The sequence below is a fragment of the Poecilia reticulata genome, chromosome 14 (assembly GCF_904066995.2).
Source record: "Poecilia reticulata chromosome 14, P_reticulata-male-v2, whole genome shotgun sequence".
In the NCBI taxonomy this organism is placed as follows: Eukaryota; Metazoa; Chordata; class Actinopteri; order Cyprinodontiformes; family Poeciliidae; genus Poecilia; species Poecilia reticulata.
The window spans coordinates 4,302,294-4,322,733 of record NC_088843.1 but is presented as its reverse complement, the minus strand read 5'-3'; the positions used below and the strand labels follow the sequence as shown (position 1 = coordinate 4,322,733).

Here is a 20,440-nt window from a genome sequence, read left to right as displayed (position 1 = left end):
ACATCTCTCCAAATAGGACCAGAGTGGCAGAAATGTGACTCTCCTCCAGTCTGGCTGCGCAGGCGCTAGGACCCAGCGGAGTACTGAATGGTGAACAAGCATCCGCTGGAGTCGCACTGTAAACCGTAGCGGTCACTCTGACTCACAGAGAACCGCTGTTTCACTGGAGAAACACACGTCTCACATGTTTGAGACAGTTTCACATAAAATGTCAGCAGGACTATAACTGGGAACAAGTTTGGACATACAAGCGTTTTTCCAAGCGATATGGACTCAAAACGGCAAAGTGGTGAGTGGCAGCAACTCTTTATCCCAACATGAACGGGAGGAATCAACTTTTTTTTTTTTTTTTTTTTTTATCCAACAACAATGAGGAGTAATTTTTTTAACAAATAATAATTAAAACAGAACTTGGGAAGTACGTATTAAATGTGAGGCAATGGATAGGTGAATTACATATGGTTTGGTAAAACAAATAATTTAAAGTGAAGCAATTCTTAACAAAAGAGTGGATATGCACACAGTTTTTCAAATGTAGCAAATCGTGCCCTCGTGCCCGGCTCATGATGATGTAGTAGGCAAGAGTGACGTCATGCAGCCACGCGCCGGTTAATGAATGCGCGCGCGCGTGTGTGTGTGTGTACGGAGGAGGTATCCCCAGGTAGAGTGATGCAAGCTGATGCCAACAGAGGACTGCCCTGTTGGAAAGTGCGCCGCTGGAGGAGACGCGGCTGCTGAATGGCTGCTCTGTCTGAGCAGGGATGTGGACAGGAAGCAGCATTATGGGACTCCACGTAGAAGTCATCTAATGTTTAAAGATAAGGACGAGAGTGGTTATTTAAAGTGAATCAATGACGAATTCTTTATAGAAAGCAATGAAATAAAAAGCCGTCACGCAGTGGTATTATGTTAATAGGATTATGTCTTATTGAGAATTAAGATTCCAAACATTTTGGTATTTTAAACAGAAGTTGCAGAGTTTTTACTAGCAGTTCTGTGCTGCTGTATTAAATCATATTTTGTTATTTTATACAAGACTAAGAAGGGTGTTGACCCCTGGTGTAAATTTACTTTATGTCCTTTTGCTCCTAAGATTCTGTGTATGCACGGAATTTACAAGATTATATTTTCAGTTTCATCGCTTATATATAAGCGTTTGTGTCTGTGTGTGTACTTTGCGAAACGTTCCTTATTAAGGAAGTTGTCTTCGTCCATACAAAAAGCCTTTAAATCTTGCAGTAACTGTGCCATGTCTGTATTAGGCAATGTAACATCGTCAATTAAATAAACCAGGCTGCATACAGCATTCACTGAAAGCTTGTTCTTATTTTCAAGACATGTGTTTTCAAATAGTTGTGCATATGTACATAAAAATCAAACTGCCTTGTCTATAAAGTGAACGTTATAGACAAGCCAGTGTATAAATGTGAAGTGGAACTGAAATGATTGATTTTTATGATAAACAATTTGAAAAAGATGAAATGCGTAGATAATCAGTCTCAATTGTCTGGAAGGCGAAGTAGCTTAACTGTGCAACATAAGGTGCCCATACTATGATGCTGCCACCACCATGCTTCACAATGGGGCTGGTGTGTTCATGCTGATGTGCAGTGCTAGTTACGTTATAAAGTTAGATTTAGATGTGCATCTTTTCCTTTAATTTGTTATTTGCCGGTTTGTGTTGGTCTTTCACACAAAATCCTTTTAAATACCCAAAATGTTGTGGTTTTAATGTGATTATATGTGTAAAGGTTTAAAGAAGATGATTACGTTTGCAAGTCAATGGAGCATTAAATTGTAATATCATCTAGTAAAGGTTTAAAAAATGAGCTATACAACAGCAGAACAAACAGCAATAATTACTTTCAATATAAAAACATAGGAATTACTTACAATACAAAATAATAATCTTAGTAATATCCTGTTATAAACATTTTAGACAGTCATTGGATTTATGTAATTTCCTGAATTGTAGTTTTAAACATAGGTCATTCCAATGCGGCTGTAAGATTTTAAATTATTATATTTTATAATCGGATTCAAAGCATGCCTAAAAACCGAGCAATTTGAAGATAATCTAAAGAGATTCACTGAATAAATGATGGAATGTAGAAAGCACAAAACTGCCACAAGAATGTAAATATTGAAATACTGATTGTTTCAATGCTGGAATTTCCATTGTCCTATTCGCTTTCTATTTCCAGCGTTTTCATTTGGCTTTCGTGTCACTTTGCTTGATGTTTGACGGACATGACATTATTCTGGGTGCTTTTGGTTGACAGCTGTTACTGAAGAGAAAGTACCAACTGCAGCTATTCTCAACAGAGAAAGGCTTATGAATGAAAAGCGGAATTGAATGGAAGCATGGAGAAATTGCAAGATTTTTCAAAGAAAGTTACAAGAAGTGCGTAGAGATATCAAAATATTGGCTGTTTATTTGTTGAAAACACAGCTCTGTATCAGCGTGGGTTTAAAATCAAGCTTACTCGTTTGGTCTTTGTCGTACATCTGTATTTTTCGGGACCCCTTCACTATTTACTATCTTCAGACTGTGATAAGATACTAAAAGAATGTGAAAAAGTGAATTCCTCCACTGTTTTCCCACAGCTGTTTCTCTTTACAGATCTTGCCAGCGTGATTATGGGCTTTTTAAAGTGTCTGTCTAAATGCTAAGCCCTAGGCGAACAGTCACAACATGGACTGTTGTCATGAAAATATGAAAAACGGGGCGCTAAATTATTGAAACAGACTTTTGTCTCTTGAGGGAGCTGCTGAGCCTTGAACTCTGACCTCCCTCTGAAGAGGATGGGTGTCAGGGGAAGAGACAAGAATCAGATTGGTGGATAAGAGTTAAAAGGGAAGGTTTTAAGAGGGGAATCCAATGGAAGGAAAACAGGCGGAATGAAGAAAGTTTTGAATCTTCAAGAGCTTCTTGGAGCTTTTGTCAATGAGGCAAGCAGGAACAGGTTGATGTTTGTTGACCAAAGCCTCGTAGGCCTTTGATATTTATCTTTACACAAAACATTTCTTTAAATCCTAATCCTCATATCTTCTACAAGCAGCCAAATATTTCATTTCAAATCATTTAATGGTTGTATTTTTCTCTGAAGGAAGGTTCTAACAAGGAGGGAGTGTTTTGAAATGAGAAGGAAAGTTTCAGAGCTCACCCTTGGATGTGAGCTGATTGATGGGTTGGACCTGTCATGATCGGGAGTCAAAGCCTAAGGTTAGGAGGACGGAGTGTGTATTTTCTCTGTGGTGAGATAAACAGCAGCAGCAGTAGCTATTTTGTTCTCGGCTATAACCAAACACATTAAATCAGTTCAAATGATAGTCGCATGGCCCAGATCTCATGACCAGCCTCCGTCAGGAAGACTTTCTGGAAACACACACAGATCCGTTCTAACTAACGGCTGTGACTGATTGTCATGTAGTGTGTGTCACAAACGGATTCGTACTGCACTTCCCTTTTACTTTGTCATGTTACAACCACAAACATCATTAGATCTGAGCTTTTATCTGATTGATGGACACAAAATAGGTGAATTGTGACAATGAAAAAGAACAATGAATTTTTTCAAATTACAATTTTAAGTGTTTAGGTTCGCATCCAGTGCCAGCAAACTATGTTCTCTCAAACTACCTTTTACTTCATCTCTGGGTCATTTTTGTTATATTTCTGCCAGTATTGTACATCTCAAGACTTGAATGTTTTATAAAATGTTCATAAGATGTATAAATAAAAAAGCTCAAACTTAGTCTAATTTCTGTGAATTTTCAGATTTAACAAAATATTATTTAAGGTTGTAACGTGATAAAATGGGAGAAGGTTCAAGGGGTGGGAGCTCTTTTGCACAGCACTATAAAAGATAGATTAATGGGGGGTGTGTTCTTCCTCTTAGTGAAATAATTGAGCAGCTAGTAACAAAAAAAGGATTTGAAAAGGAAATGTAAGGCATGTGTGTGTTTGTGTGCATGTGCATGTCTGAGGAATGGGGGGTAACAAAGATCCCTCTGTGGGTGAGAGCAGCCACAAGCCTGCAGAACAGCTGATTCTCAGCCTCTAAACCCTTCGTTCCCCTGAGAGAACTGGCCTTGACTGCATGGAGTCGGATTCTGGCAAACAAAACACAGGCCAGAGACTCTGCCATCAGTTTACAGCTGGTTTGTTTACCCGTTGTTGACTGATAACACTGAGTCATTTTAATTGGTGCCCTCCACAGCAATGAATGGAGAGCGGAAGAATAACTTAACTGACACAATAAAAGCTGCAGTGTGTAACTTTTACAAAAATATGTTGTTGTTTTTTTCATATTTGTTAAAACTGTCACCATGTCGCGACAGTATAATAGACAGATAATCTGTGAAAAGGTTCATCTCCTCAACCCCTTCCTTGAACTGCTATTGCAGTTTAAAGAAATGTATGACTCCTGGACAAAATCAACCAATCAGAGCCGGCAGGAGGAACAACTTACCGTTCCAGGAAAACCGTTTATCTGTCGTCATTGGTGACCATGCTAACTAGCCTTAGCATTAGTGGGAGGCTATGTTATGGTGAACCAGCTGTAGTACAGTAGAGAGCAAGGGGTAGGGGGTGAGCACAAGAGTGATTGACAGCGCTAAGACCCTCCTCCTGGCTCTGATTGGTTGTTTCTGACTGCAGTTAGTATTGGGAGCACTGGGAGAAAACAGAGGAGCTTGATTTTTTTTCATAGATTATCTCTTATACTGTCATTACATAATTATAATTTTAACAAATATGGAAAAATTATATTTTTTATAAAGTTTAATGCTGCAGCTTTAAGCTAGAATATACTCTTCAGAATAAGGATGAAACCAAATGTTTACATACAAAGGCATGTAATGTTTTTTCTTACTGTCTGACATTAAATCAGAGTAAACTTCTTCTGTTTAACCATTCAGATGTCGTTACTAGCAACATAATGCAAATGCACTCAAAGACATATCCTGTGGCCTGATTACGCTAAAATTAAGATGTTTGGCCATAATAACTGTCATATTTCTGGGGAAAAGAGGAGAAGCTACCAAGTCAAGCCACACTACTTGTGAAGTATGGTGGTGGCAGCTTCATGCTGTGTGAATGTTTTGCTGGAGGAAGGCCTGAATAAAGGGATAAAATATGAGACGGAAAGTGGAAGCTTTGGTGAAAATCTACTTTTCAGATGGACACTGACCCTCAACTCACTACCAGATTAGTGAGAAAGTGCCTTATGCACAATAAGGTCAATGTTTTGATGTGACCATCTCAAAGCTCTCATCTCAGTGCAATAGAAAATATCTGGGTGGAGTTAGCTAGGCGGCTCACAAACCTTACTCAGTTACAGCAGTTCTGTCTGGAAGAATGAGACAAAAATCCAACAAACAATTAGCAGAAGCTTGTAAATGTTTGTTTGTTTAAAAGTCAATTCTACCAAGTACTTGGGCAATATGCAAACTTCTGTTTTTCAAGAAGCAAAATGAAAACGTCTATCTTACTATTATTGCAATTTTGGTCATCCTAACTGATTTAAACCTAAAGAAAGAGATTTATTGTCAGGTAATCTTCTTTTAAAAGGAATAGAAATATGTGGTTTTACTGTATGTTGAGTTGTTGCCAAATAACCTGCTGAAAACCTCAACTAACAATCAGTGGTGTTAGTCATTTGGATTTTTCAACTCAAGTATTGCAGATTCTTGCAGAATCTGTATTTTGTACATTAGAGTATTGCAAAATTACCTATATGCACATTATTGATGGATATAAGGTGTAATGACACCATGATTATCTTAGTCTTAAATTAAAACGTATCCATTCCCTTAAAAATAAAATTCTCTGTCTCTTTGGTCGGATAACTGCAAAGTCAAAGTCCACATAAAAAAGTACAATGTTGTTGTTTGCTGTCCTCCAAGCAGCAGCCATCATTATCATTTTTAAAGGATATTTTCAAGTTCTTCTTTAGTTGAAATTGTCATTTGGAAAATACCACCAAATTCAGATCTGTAGGTTTTTGCTTGAAAAGTTCTCAAGTTCGTAAGGAAAAAGCTGAGAGAGGCGAAAAACAATAGAAGATGTTAAACCAGAAACAGCAGGATGGAGCGAAATGGAAAAGAGGAAAGTGAGACGTAAAGAAAGAGGAGGTGAGGAGAGTTCATTGGAGGACCGTGGAGAGATTGGAAATCAGGAAGGAGTGGGGAGACGCTTCTGTCGACAACTAAGACAGGAAACCACAGCTGCGCACACACACACACACACACACACACACACACACACACACACACACACACACACACACACACACACGCACAACCAAACAGCTGCTGGAGATATATCCTTTAACCCTGAATGCCCGGGAATCGAGACGGTGCAGCTGTGTTGCACCACACCCCTGTTACACTGTGTGTGACTGTTTGTTCCTGTTATGTTTTTTGTTACAGTCTCTGACTCTGACAATGTAATTGTGCGCTCTGGTCTTGCGGAGCTCCGTGGTGATCTAATTTTGGCCCTTGCGGAGACAATAGAGTATTGTTGGAGTTGGGGGAGTGGGAGAGGGTTTGGGGAAGAGTGAGGGCTTTTTTCTCACTCTCTGGGAAAATGAAACAAGAATATTTTCAACTCAGATGAGCCTCACTCTTGCAACTGCTTTCTGTCATACAATGGCTATATTTTCATTTTATTTCATTTTTGGATACTACATGTTATCAGATCGAAGTGGCAAACTTTATAGTTTTCTCACTGTACATGTAACAAATGATCATTACTGTAAAATGTGTTAAAGTTCCCAAATGTTGAAACAAATTGAGCCAAAGTTGATATTTCAGTTTCACAACGTGTCTGAGAATCTATTTTAGTAAAACAAATATTTAGAATAGATTTTTCTCCATGTATTCAAAAATGTTATTGAATTTACTGTCATAAAAATGCCAATTTTTTTTTCTGACATCATAAAGTAGGCTAACAGATCTTAAAAGGAAGGTCAGGTCTTAAAGTACAAAGTCTTTTACAGTTTTTTACCCTGGACAGGGTCACAATGCAATTTGCATTGAGATTCAACTGAAGCACAGCGAAAATGAAGAGACTGAAGATGACTTTTAAAAAAAATAAAACGTTAACAACAGCTAAAACAGGTAAAAGCCCCATTTGATTCAGCCATAGTCAGTGTTCATCATTCAACAAAAAGAAAAGGACAGGCTGAATCTGAGAGATCCAAGCCCAGAACACCCCTGGCTGAAAAGAACACATTCATCTCACATTTTGCAAAAGAACATCAGGACAAACATCAAACCTCCTGGGAAGTTGTTGCACCTTAATATCTGCATAAAACGAAAAAAGCATTTCAGAAAAAAGGCATCATACCTGCAATCAGACATGTTGGTAGTGTGATGTTGTGTTATTATTTAGTTTTTTGGGGGGAACTTTAGGTCGTGCCATAATTGATGGAACTATAAATTCTGCACTAGAAAGCCCTGAAGGAGAAGCTCACTTAGTTTATATGACAGGACAGTGATTCAAAGTACACAGCAACTTCCGTATTTCCAACAAAAGTAGGTTTCAGAGTGCCCTAGTCAAAGTCTGGACTTTAATTTAATTTAGATGACCTACATGTATGAAAACCCTCTAATGCAGCTGAATTAAAACAATTCTGCAAAGAAAAGTTAAACAAACTTCCTCCACTGATTAGAAGTAAGAAGAGTCAGGCTACAGAGAAGAGAAGAAGCTGCTTACTTTTATAAAAATATGTGTCAAATAAATGATGTGCTACTGAAAACGGGGGACATTTCATAACCAAAGAACATTCTAGGTTCAATTTTATGCACATTTTCTCATTGTTAAAAGTTAGTAAAAAATGCAAAGATGTTGAGCTTGGATCACAATTACTTTATTGCAATGTTTATATTTACAGACCTAAGGACCATTGTAGATACCGATGAATTTTCTCCTTTTCTCTGGCTCGATTTCCTTCAGGGAAGGAAGCCTGCTGACCTCCCCACCTACCTTCTTTTCTCTCCAAAACCTCTTCCCTCCTCTCCTCTCTTTGTCGTCTCTGAACAGGCAGGATGTGTGAGTGTGTGTCAGGATATTTGGAACAATGTCAAGGTCAACAAATTGCACAAACACATTCACACACACTCGGACTCGCACAGGATGTTGGAGCTGAACATAAAAACTGCTCTTTTTTTAGAGAAAGCTCTAAATATTCCAAGCTGTCTGTTAGTGTGTGATACGTAAGAATGTTTCATATCTCTTCCCAGTCAGCTGTTGCAGCAGCCGCTAACTCCTGAGTTCGTGCCCTTTGGTCTGTGCCAGTTTCAATGATTTGCCTTAAATCCATGTGTTAAGTTGGTATTTAATGCACTTGGTGCTACATATTTCATCCATGTCAGGCGGTTTGTTGTAAGCTTCAACTGATTTGAGCAAACAATAAAAAATATTTTCGCTGGTTTCCAGTGGTGATGGAGCGCCTTGTGAATGAACTCAACTCTCTGCTGAAGATGTTGGACCATGAGACGGTTAGTCCAGATACTGCCAACAAGATGGCTTCCGTACGCAACATCCTGGACTCTCTTCAGCTGTCAGGTACTCAATAAAGCCTCAAACTTTGACATATTTCATATAATATTAACGTATGTGCATATCTTAGACTGAAAATTTGATCAAATCCACCATTAAGCTTGGTTACTTTTATTCAGTGAGGAAAACAATCCATTGTTCTTCAAGGAATTCATGTTTTTTACATTAAAATATGTGCCACACAGTTATTATGTTCTGTATAGTTTCCTTTTTGCCCATATTTCATCCTGTTAGATTGAAACATGCCGAGAGAGATATATTCAATATTAGAGATATTAGAGAGAGAGAGAGATACTATTCCTCTTTGCACAATGTCTCTCCAGGGTCCTGTCTTATATAAAAACTGATCATGTGTCTTGTGAACCAGTTTCTGGTTATTTTGACTTCAAGAGACCCAATGACGGCCATTTACTAGCAGAGAAAACAAGATTTTTAATTAGAATATCCTGATACCTCAAGCAATGCTTATTTTTGGGAAATGTTGCAAAGTTTCCAGATCATCTGGATTAGAAACAAGCCCGTGGCTTCATAGATTTTTCACTTACTTACCAGCTACTGTCTGGTGCTTTTCCACATGTTTACCTTTGTTTCATGCCAGACCCCTAGGGAAAGCTTGGTGTCACAAACGGTAAATGACCTGTACTTGTAAAGCACTTTATAAAGTCAGAGGACTCCAAAGTGCTTCACAATATAGCCAGATATTCACCTATCACACACGGATGTTGGTAAGCTACACTGTGGAAGCAGCCCTGCAGCATACTGACAGAGGCAGGGTTACCGTTCAGTCAGAATCACCAGCAGGTGAAGTGCAGATATGTAGTGGAGAGAAAATAGTGTTTTGTCCAAAACTTTTCTGATAAAAATCAGAAAAGGTTGGCAGGTTTTTTTTTTTTTTTTTGCTCACTCATAAATAAATCAATTATTTGTTAACCCACATTTTGCTGCAATTACAACTGAAGAGTTATTTAAACATTTTTCCACAAATTTAGATCTGGACATGTCTGTTGTTGTTTGTTTAAAGTTTAGGACAGTATTTAAACAAACACTGCTTTAAACTTATCTGCAGCTTTATGCCTGATCTGTGTTGTTCTGGGTCTTTATGGAAATATTTGTTTTGCTAATGGGCTCTAACAAACAGCTGGATTCAGAATTGAGCTTAATTCACACACATCTGAACTTTACATATGATTTAGGTGACGTTGGTATTAGATGTTATTTGGGGCACCAGATTAAAAGGGAATTCACCCCACACTTCCGATTTTATTCATAAACTCCCCCCCCAACAAAATCATATTTGATTTTTTATTCTTTCTCTTTACAATTAGGTTTCACCTAGTGTTGGTCTATCACATAAACTCCAATAAAATTCATTAAACTTTGTGGATGAAATAAGAAAACACAGGAAAAGTTTAACAGGTAGCAATACTTTTGCAAGACAATGTCAAATCTTTTAACTTATGCAGATTGGGCTTAAAGGATTTAATATAACAGTGCAGATTGTGGTTATTGACTACAAACAGTTGTTGAAAACACATTTGCAGCATTGAAACTCCCTGTAGTTTCTAAAGCCAGGACTTGTTTATCTAGAAGAGTGCAGGGAATGAGGGAGGATAAAAGGATTGATGTAAGAGGATAATGAAATGCAGAGTTAAAAGAGGATAATGAGACAAGGTCAAAGGAAGGCGATGAGCAAAATATCCTGATGGCTGACAAGTACAATAATAATGGGTCTGCTGGGTCTATGTACTGTCTGGGCTTTAGTCTTCCACACATATTGCACATCTTTACTTATCTTTGTTTACTGAGAGCTCCACTGCTCTTCCTTGTAATCAGATGTTTCCACATAATTAAATTTTTCTGATATGCAAAGAGTCTTTTCTTCAGATTCAGTTTTCTGTATCCATTAAATCTGGTGATTATGTTCTTGGAAAAAGCTGAAATAATACTTTGCTCATGTTTTGTGCTTTCCGCAGTCAATGGCTCAGACATCTACATGAACGGCACAAGCTTTGTCGAGTCTCTGTTTGAAGATTTCGGTTTGTAACATCTTTGAAACATCTTTCAATCAGTTTAGTTAAATTTTAGAAGTCATATTTCATGTTATCGTGTTATAAACATCTTTTTAATAGCATAACATTTGTTGTTGCTTCAGATTGTGATTTGCACATGCTCAGTGCATCACCAGTGGAGCAGAAAGAACCAAAAGACAAAGAGGAGAAAACACAGCCTAGTAAATCAGTAAGTTTTTTTTACACCTTTCTTATAAAACCAGATATTTATCTGAGCTTCCAAATATAATTCTGTTTGAATTTCCTTTATTTCACCCGCAGACACCCACAGACACACCACCGCCTTTGCCAGCAACACCACTTCCTGATGACTACTATGAAGAAGCTGTTCCTCTTGATCCTGGATCCTCTCCTCAGTATTTCACCACAAGTATGAACACAAGTATGACACATTTAAGCCCGTCTAATATAAACTACCATTAACCAGCATATCTTTGCAAGGGAGGTTAAAGGTGCAGGATTCTAATAAGTCTCCCATGTAGATTCCAGAAACTCTGTTGAAGATGCTTACTATGAAGATGCTGATAATAACTACCCCACTACCAGGATTAATGGGCCCTCGAAAACATCCAGTGAGTCTGCTCATTCATTCTTTAATCAATATGGAAGCTGCAAAAGCCAATTTCTTTCTGACTAAGAATGTTTCATTAAATCTTTTGGGAATTAATCACTTTGGGCTTTTTTCCCCCTGCACAGACAATGACTCTGATGCCCTGAGTAGCTCCTATGAGTCTTATGAAGAGGAGGAGGAGGAGGCCAAGGGACGGGACTCCTCTCAGACAACTGAGGGAAGCCCTGATGAACCGGTCAGGGATTGCCGCATATGTGCCTTCCTGATGCGAAAAAAGCGATTTGGCCAGTGGACAAAGCAGCTAGTAGTTGTTAGAGACAATAAACTCCAGGTAAACAACAACAATGATCTACGTTATCAAAGGTTGAAACAAAAGCAGATGCTTTACTTTTATATTTGAATCTAAAACTTGATTTTTAAAAAATTTTTTTAGTGCTATAAAAGTATAAAGGAGTTGTCCCCGAACACGGAGCTCCCCTTGAACCTCTGCAACGTCATCTATGTCCCAAAGGAGGGCCGGAAAAAGAGGCACGAGCTGCGCTTCTCCTTACCTGGAGGCGAAGCTCTGGTCCTGGCCGTTCAGAGTAAAGAGCAGGCCCAGCGGTGGCTCAAGGTACATTTGCTGGTAGAAGACGATGAGAATGTTATGGGTCCTACACAAGTCTGTGTCCAGAAGTGAATGCTATTTTCTTTTTCAACTGGTCCAGGTGGTCCATGACGTCGGCAGCCAGTGTAATAACACAGAAGGACTGAATGGATCAACATCTCCAATAATACAGAGAAAACTGGAGCTCGACAAGGTTTGTGGTTTTTTGTGTGATTTCCTTTCGCTTCAGCCTGTTTAGCTAAAAACAAATTGTCATCTTAGTGATGACAATGAGGACTTGAATGATGTTACCAATAGTAACACAGTTGTTCCTCTGGTTTTGTTGTGGCTGCTGAGCTGAGTCATTTTCCTCAGGTTTCCCATCCTGAGCAAGGCAGGATGATGTAACTCAGAGTTAACTATATATACTGATGCATTGGTTTTCCTTCTTGTTTTTTTCCTCATCATTTTTCTTATTTATTTTATTTTGCCCAGATGCTGCAGTCAGACAGACAAACATCGGACTCAGACAGCGGACCAATAGGAGACAGTCAGTCCAGCGCTTATGGACCAGGACGAGACATCGCCGACTCACTCAGTACGTCATCACAAACACTTGAGTTAGATTTACCATTCGATTCATAATCTCTGTGTGATTTACTTTAAATGTCTAAAATATGTTTTTGAGCATCTCTTCATGTTCCTTTTTCATCACTAGAACAGTAGCAGGAATCTAGTCTTTGCAGCTTATTTTACAGAAAAAAGGGCAGCATGTTTTGAGTGATATTTGAGCACGTTTTAGAAAAACAAAATTAGAGGCACAACTTTTAGCTTACCTCTGACACAGAGATGTTGTTAGCAATGGTAAAAAAAAAAACTAAATAAAATTAATTAACCACATTTTTACACTTTAAATCCAAAACTTTGCTACTTTCTAATCTTGTTAGAATCTACTTCCTTCTGTTTCAGAAATGTGGTCAAGGATAAAGTTCACTATTCACCAGCATAAATTAGATGTTTAATGGTTAAAGTTGTACTTTTATTGGGAGTTTCTTCACTTTGTTCCAGCAGCACAACTATAAATTAATGATTCAATAATAAACATGGACCTATAAAAACAAACATCATATTCTGTTTTTGTATCATGGCCAACAAAATGCATGATACATTTTGTTGGCCATGATACCAACAAAATGGTATCATGGCCTCAACAAATATAATTTGTTGAGGAACAGCTTCCTTTAACCATCTGTTGATAAATATACATATTGGACGCTGTGACTCTATAAGCTGCTTTCTCACTATATTATCATATATATCACATTTGTGACACATGTTGAAAGGTTTTTCCTTTAATTTAATGTAAAACTGAGTGAATTATTTTAGTATCAATACCAATATTTATTGAAATTCGGCAGTTTAATAGATAGATTGGCATAGTTTTTGTGCCATTGTAACCACACACACACACACGCACACCCACACACACACACACACACACGCACACACACACACACACACACACACACACGTTCACGCGCACACACACACACACACACACACACACGTTCACGCGCACACACACACACACACACACACACGCACACACACACACACACACACACACACACACACACACACACACACGCACACACGCACACACATCTTAGAGTAATGGTAGTGGCCTGTACTTGTATGGCACTTTAACTAATCCAGAGGAATCCAAAGCACTTTATATGACATTCAGTCATTTACCCCTACATGCACACATTCACACACTCCAAGGCAACAAGATAAGAAATTATAATATATCTGTCAAAAGGATCCTAATTAAGTTTTCTATTGCTTTTATGCTCGAGTCGCATGATTGCAGATAATGAGAAAACAAGGTTACTTACTTTCTTTGGTAATGTATTTTGTTCTGTAGCAGAATCTCAGATGATTTGTTGGATTTTAATTGGTTGTTGGGCAGCAGAGGGAGGAGCTTGCAGAGAGTGTCCTTCATTCAAGAACATCCTCTGAATATTTTTAACAAAAGTGTGTCACTGAGGGGTTAATTAAACAGTTTATCCATCCATCCATTTTCTTACACCCTGGACCCCTCAGTGGGGTCAGGAGGGTTGCTGGTGCCGATCTCCAGTTAGCGTACCGAGCGAGAGGCGGGGTTCACCCTGGACAGGTCGCCAGTCTGTTGCAGGGCAACACAGAAACACACAGGACAAACAACCATCCACACACACACACACTCACACCTAGGGGCAATTTGGAGAGGCCAATTAACCTGACAGTCATGCTTTTGGACTGTGGGAGGAAACCGGAGTACCTGGAGAAAACCCACCATGCACAAGGAGAACATGCAAACTCCATGCAGAAAGACCGGGGCTGGGAATCGAACCCAGAACCTTCTTGCTGCAAGGCAACAGCTCTACCAACTGCACCACTGTGCAGCCCTAAACAGTTTATATCTAAAAGAAATAAAGAAGTATTGTCAGTCTCAAAGTGGTTTATGCTGCTAATAAAAAAAACCTTTTAATATTACAATTTAATTAATACCTTTTGGCATTAATATTTTCAGTTGCATGTCCAAGGCTTAACTTCTATGTTGTAGGAAGTAAAACTTCTTACTTTCCAGGATTGGGGCAATCAAGTGCTGAAAAAGTTATAAGAAAACACACATATGCTTTCAAGGGACTGATCAAAAGCAAAATAAATATTTTTGTTTTTCTGTCCTCTGAATTCGGAAGGAAACACCCAGGATATACACGATGGATAAGTCAAACAAAGTCATGTTGTTTCAGTGTTGTTTACTGATTGAGCAACGCTGAGCCTGAAGAGACATGAGAGAGAGAAAGGGAGAGACAGGAAGCGAGACACGAGCAGATATGACATCCTTCCTGTTCTTTTCCTCTAATTGTCTCTCACTGACATCATAGGAAGCTGGCGAACAGACTGCTGCTGCACCTGGTCCATTCACAATAAACGTGCAAACACACTGGAATCGTCTCAGCTCATCAGACATGTTCCCGAAATGCTTGATTTACATCAAACTCTCCAATTAGCTTGATTATTCGTATCAACATTTTATTGTTATCTCTTTGTATTTTTGATGCAGAAAGTGTTGAGTTATATTAATATGAACCACTGACAGCTGATAGTCACTGAGTGACATGTTTGGTTTCAGACAGAGCGAAGCGGGGCGCGTTCTCAGAGCTGACGGGGTCGATGAGCCGAGCAGCGGGAAAGAAAATCAATCGAATCATCACTTTCTCCAAAAAGAAGCCTCCGTTACCAGGAGACCCTCCCTCATCTTCTGGGCACCATGACAACCCCCGCTGTGGTGAGGACACAATCTCAGCATGCCAGATGATCGCCTGGTCGATTCTCATTTACTGACGATTTGACCTTACATTTGCACTTTTTTTTTATTTTATTAAAAGGGGATTAAGAAATCAGAAATTTGATTGACTATACTGCAATTTAAAGAAATGCATGAGATAAATTAACCAAAATGTGGCCCAGCACTTTCCTCAGGAACAGGTAGACATTCTTACAAAGTGCTGAGGATGTTCAATGTGGTGCCGTAGATTAATAGGCAGATGCAGCTTATCTGACACAAAGTCTTTTCCCCTCCACAGGTTATCTCAGTGTGTGTCTCAGCGGCTGCTGGAAGGAGCGCTGGTGTGTTCTCCGAGGTGGAAACCTGTACCTGCAGAAGGATCCCGGCGACCAGCGGCCTCCAGTCATTGTGGTGCCTCTTAAAGGGGCGGAGGTGGTGCCTGGGGGCCTCGGACCCAAACATCCCTTCTCATTTCATATCATGCAAGCGGGCAATGAGCTTGCAGCTTTAGAGGTAAAATTCTTATATTTGGGATATCGATTTTACTTTTCTTGTATGTCATGGAATAGGGCTGGATGATGTGGCTGATAAACTTATCACAATATGAGCGTTTCATATCAGTCCATATTGATAATTGTCGATAATTATTGATTCATTTTTTGTTTAAATATCTCAAATACTGCCAAACTGGTGGCGTGACCAATTTGTTTTAGTTTTTATTTGTACACATGAGACCACCAGTGCAGTGGTCTCTTCATTTTTCCAGAGCTGGATATTTTTACCTGTTTTATTTTATGAATCTTAAGTGAGAAATTTACCTTATAATTAGTGAATTGTGACTTATCAGTTTATTTTGGTAACAAGTCTGCTGCTCTTTTAAACGTAACATGTTTAATTCATACATATTTATAATGGCATCATTTGTTTTGCTATTTTAGGCGCTCTATTTATGTTACGTTAAAATGGTTTGACATGTTTATGTGTTAGATTCTCGTTAAATCTGGTAAAGTTAGTTATAAAAGTCTGTTTTCTCTACACTGAAGCAGCTGTAAAACATCTCAAACAGCTTTTCATCTGCTATAGGAATTTATATGTAGGTGGACTGATGAGTTTTTCACAACTTTCCTCATATCATCATAGATCCAGATGGGAAATAAAGTTAGTGTGTGTACAGATCAGCCAAAAACATTTTTTTTTAAATCAAGATATTTATATTTCTATCCATTAGGCGAGCTCCTCTGAAGATCTTGGCCGCTGGCTGGGCATTTTGTTTGCCGAGACCGGCAGCGGCACCCTCCCTGAAGAGCTGCACTACGACTACATCGACGTGGACACACTCACCGACATACGGCAAGCTGCCAGACACTCCTTCTTGTAAGTCACTTCTATCTGTGCTCCTGCATGCGCTTACCAAGAACTTCCTTCCCTTGGAGTGTAACTTCAGTAGTAACTGTCCCTCTATTCTTTCCTCCTGCAGGTGGGCTACAACCACTGCTACTTCCTCCAGCAGTGCATCAATAGATTCCAGAACGTATGACGAAGTGTACGAAAGCATTGCGGTGAGACAACATGAAACTGTTTTTATGACATAATCTGAACAGGCTTTAGGGATTTTTTTAAAACATCACCAAACCAACCTGGCTTTTATTGAAGAAGTTCTTTGTAAATAAACTACATTTTTTGGGAAGCTGAGTTTAATTTCACTCGCCTTACGCTGACAAAACTGCTGTCAGACTTAAACGGAACGCGTCTGACAACATGATTGAGGCCAAAAGACTTTAAAAGAAGTTTAAATACAGATGAAAAACATTGTCACTGACATATATCTGTCTGGAAAGAGTAACAGAGTAATTTCTCAGGCTTTGGGACTCCATCAAACCACAGTAAGAGACTTTAACCATAAGTAGAGAAAAGATGCTGAGGCAGCAAAGCTGCCTATGGAGCAATGAATTTTGCTCTGTACCTTAAAACCCTGAAAGAAAATGTCTGAACATTATTTAACATCAACAGCACCTGCAGTCTGGAAGCCATCAGCAAGTTTGAATGTCTGAAAGAATGAAACTTGGTTTAATGACCATTATTACCTCTTTTACATCTGTTCATACTGATTTAGAATAAGTTTTAAGAGAAACTTATTTTCTACAACTAAATATCTAAAGTTTGCATTTTTAATTTACTTGTATTCTGACTGTTTGATCTAAAATTTCATTAACAAAAAAAAGCAGAAGAAATCTGTAACGGGACAAATGCTGTAGGTTTTATCATAAATTTTGATTGCAACCTGTTGGGCTTTGTTTCTCTCCAGCTGGTAAAAGTCCTTTGCTTTGCGCTGTAAGCTAAAAACAATAAAATTCATAATGAAAAGTCACTAAAATTATTAATCTTTTTTTTTTTTTTTAAATGTAGGACGAAGATATCGAGAGCAAAACAGGTCAGGTGAGACGTCATGCCTCCTTCTCCAGCAGGGACTCAGAGAAAACCGAACAACAGGCCACCATCAAGAGGCACGCCTCCAGTGAGTCACCTTTCATTTCATAATTCATTGGCCTTGCTGCATAAAATTTTGATGGGAGAAAATGTTGCCACAGCTGGCTCTCTCCTCCAGGTCATGATGGCTGGATGACTGATACCACGTCTTCCCTCGGTGCATTACCAGAATTGCTCTGCCTATTCAAATGCCTGTTCATTTATTTCCCCCTTAGATGTAAATCCGTACGGCCGCTATGGGAAGATGCGCGCAGAGGAAGACGCCAGACGGTACCTGAGGCAGAAAGAGGAGCTGGAGAAGCAAAAGGAGGAGCTGAGAAACACCCTGATCTCCCTCCGTAGGGAGAAGAAGGAGGTGAAGGAGCAAATGAAGAGTGACACAGGTCAGGCAGACATCAGACAGCACTGCTTAGACGCCTGCTTTGGATTGACTCCAATTCTCAGCGTGTGTGTGTGTGTGTGTGTGTGTGTGTGTGTGTGTGTGTGTGTGTGTGTGTGTGTGTGTGTGTGTGTAGGTGATGCTATGGAAAAGCGGTTAGCTGAGATAGAGACGCTGTGCAAACAGAAGGAGGAGGAGAGGGTGGAGCTGGAGCTCCAGCTGACAGAAGTCAAGGAAAATCTGAAGAAATCACTGGCTAGAGGAGCTCAGGGCCCGCCTGTGGACACAAAGGTCAGCATCAAGGTGGGAATCAGCACATCATTTGTACAACTTCAACATTATTTTAGAAATTAAATGTTGATTTAAACTAAATAGTCTAAACTGCTTTGAAAAAAGCAGAAGTTAAACTGAGTCATATAATGAGGAAAGAATATCACACGTCAACATTCTTCTTTTAAAAGATGTTGGAAGTAATGTAGTATTTAAAAAATGTTAACATTTTGAATCTTAGTGTTTCTTATATCTCAACGTGTGAACGCAAAGAGTAATATTTAAGAAATACACCTTTGCATGTGGAAAACACAGTATTTTATTAGTCATCCTTTCAGGAAATATATATTTAAGACTGAGTATTCTAAGTTTTTGAATATTACTGCAATTCATCTTAATAAACAATACACAGCTTAGCTTCGCTGTTATTCAAAATGCTTGGTGAAACCTTGTATTTGCCTCACTGGTGAAGTTTCTGCATGTGTTTGATTACAGACTCAGAGAAATAAAGCTGAAAAAATTTACAATGAGAGCGTTCCTGTCAACTCAGCATCTGAGCTTCGTAAACGGCCCCCGTCTCTCTGTGCTTCCTCCAGGGGGAACGTCATGCAGAAAGCAAAGGTAAAGTATGTCCTGCTGAGGCCGTGTGTGTCCAAGGACACCCACGACTCTGATGTTTGGTCAAGTTAACACTGTTTAAAGCCTGAATCTGACATTTATGAATAATTCAGACACTTTCATTACATACTGAACGTAATAGTTGGGATGTAGCTGCCATGCCAGTGACAGCTACACGATATTGTGTGTGATATTTGCTTTCTCATTGTTTTCAGGAGTGGGAATCAAAGAAGGGGACCTAGACGACACAAACAGCCTGACAGGAACTGTGAGGAGAAATGAAAAAAACGTATTTGTTTGGCAGGAGAATGTGTGCCAGATGAAAGCATGAGAAAACCACCTATTAAAAGAAGATAAAGGAAAAGGAATGAAGAGGGTGATGCACAGCCAGGCTGATGCTAACCAAGCTATCTTAAATGTGACAAACCTGACCGATTAAAACCAGCGCAGTATTAATGTGATCACTCTAACCATGAGCTAAGTGTTCATGTGTCTGCGTGTTTATTGCACATGTGCAGAAAGTGACCATGTGACGTTTGAACAGAAATGCGTAGTAAAGGGAGGGAAGGATGATTCTTACTGTAGGTTGAAGATACAGACAAGACTTCCTTCTTGTATTCACCCAGATATTTTGGGTCTTTTACACAAAATGTATAAATGAAAAGTTAAAGAGTGAAACCAAAAATTATTAAATTATCATTGTCTTTGGAAGAAGTATCTCATATTTTAAGGTTTTAAAAAAAAATCATGATTAGTATGACACTGTACCTGAGAGAAATAAACCAATGTTTATTGTTCTAATGTGAAGTGATTACTTTAAACATTGTATGTTTTTATTTTACATATATATAAATTTACATTTTTTTATTTAATTGTTGCACTTTATGCTTTTGTAATTACCTAAATGTTTCCAGTTCTAGCAAAACAAACATACCCTTTGTAGCCAAAGTATTTGAAGAAAATGCCATGTCTGCTCTTCATTGCACAGATGTGAACAAAACACACATGTTGAAGTAAATGATTGTTTCAAGAGACCTTCATTGCCTTTTTTTTAATTGTTATTTTGTTTTTCTGCAAGACGTATGCAGAAAAACCTGCATACCTCTCATAAAGAAGAGACCCAGCCTTAGGTCTAACTGTGGACCTGCAAGCACCATCTAGTGGCAAAATCAAAATAATGCAAGGACTGGAACCTAATTAGAAAATATTTTACAGAAGGAACCTAATACAGACAGTATCTGAGTGATTTTACTTTCTTTTAAAAATAGCTCACAATTAACTATTCTCTTTAATTCTGCAGAAGAAGTAGATCTTGCGTAGAACACTGGTGTTTTTAAGTTCTAGTTTATTATAAATCCTTACCTTTGTGGTTTATTTACCTTTCCAGAACGTTATAAATTATAACCAATTTCTCTATCTGAGGGATACATTTTGTGTCCGGTGGCTGAAACTTGGACACAGTTTGGTTTTCAGGACAGTTACCCCAAACAAACATTAAAACAGATTTTGGAAATGCTTCCTGGATGGCTGCCAAAAGCCCTGGCCTCTATCCAG

At 38.7% G+C, this 20,440-nt stretch overlaps 1 protein-coding gene across 3 annotated transcripts; it reads left to right on the top strand.

Moving 5' to 3' along the window:
- Nucleotides 1-117: 117 nt before the first annotated feature.
- On the top strand, nt 118-19,920 carry LOC103475696 (actin filament-associated protein 1-like 1). Of its 3 annotated transcripts, none has more exons than XM_081615699.1 (19): nt 118-289; nt 8,447-8,575; nt 10,543-10,605; nt 10,722-10,807; nt 10,900-11,008; nt 11,121-11,210; nt 11,335-11,540; nt 11,643-11,822; nt 11,917-12,009; nt 12,291-12,393; nt 14,977-15,132; nt 15,431-15,645; nt 16,361-16,506; nt 16,610-16,691; nt 17,539-17,647; nt 17,835-18,002; nt 18,135-18,301; nt 18,764-18,889; nt 19,102-19,920. In XM_081615699.1, the coding sequence occupies exons 1-19, from the start codon at nt 268-270 to the stop codon at nt 19,126-19,128; spliced, it is 2,277 nt and encodes a 758-aa protein (XP_081471825.1). In that variant the 5' UTR covers nt 118-267; the 3' UTR covers nt 19,129-19,920. The 3 variants fall into 3 exon arrangements, with proteins under 3 accessions (XP_081471825.1, XP_081471826.1, XP_081471824.1); XM_081615700.1 differs by having other exon boundaries at nt 10,900-11,020; nt 18,135-18,289; XM_081615698.1 differs by having other exon boundaries at nt 119-289; nt 10,900-11,020.
- The last annotated feature ends 520 nt before the right edge of the window (nt 19,921-20,440 follow it).

Bases quoted from the DNA above. Each gene is read 5' to 3' on its own strand.
- LOC103475696 (XM_081615698.1), top strand. From the start codon at position 268: ATGGACTCAAAACGGCAAAGTG. The intron at 16,507-16,609 runs GTAAGTCACTTC...TTCCTCCTGCAG, and splicing joins GCTGCCAGACACTCCTTCTT to GTGGGCTACAACCACTGCTA. The intron at 18,890-19,101 runs GTAAAGTATGTC...CATTGTTTTCAG, and splicing joins ACGTCATGCAGAAAGCAAAG to GAGTGGGAATCAAAGAAGGG.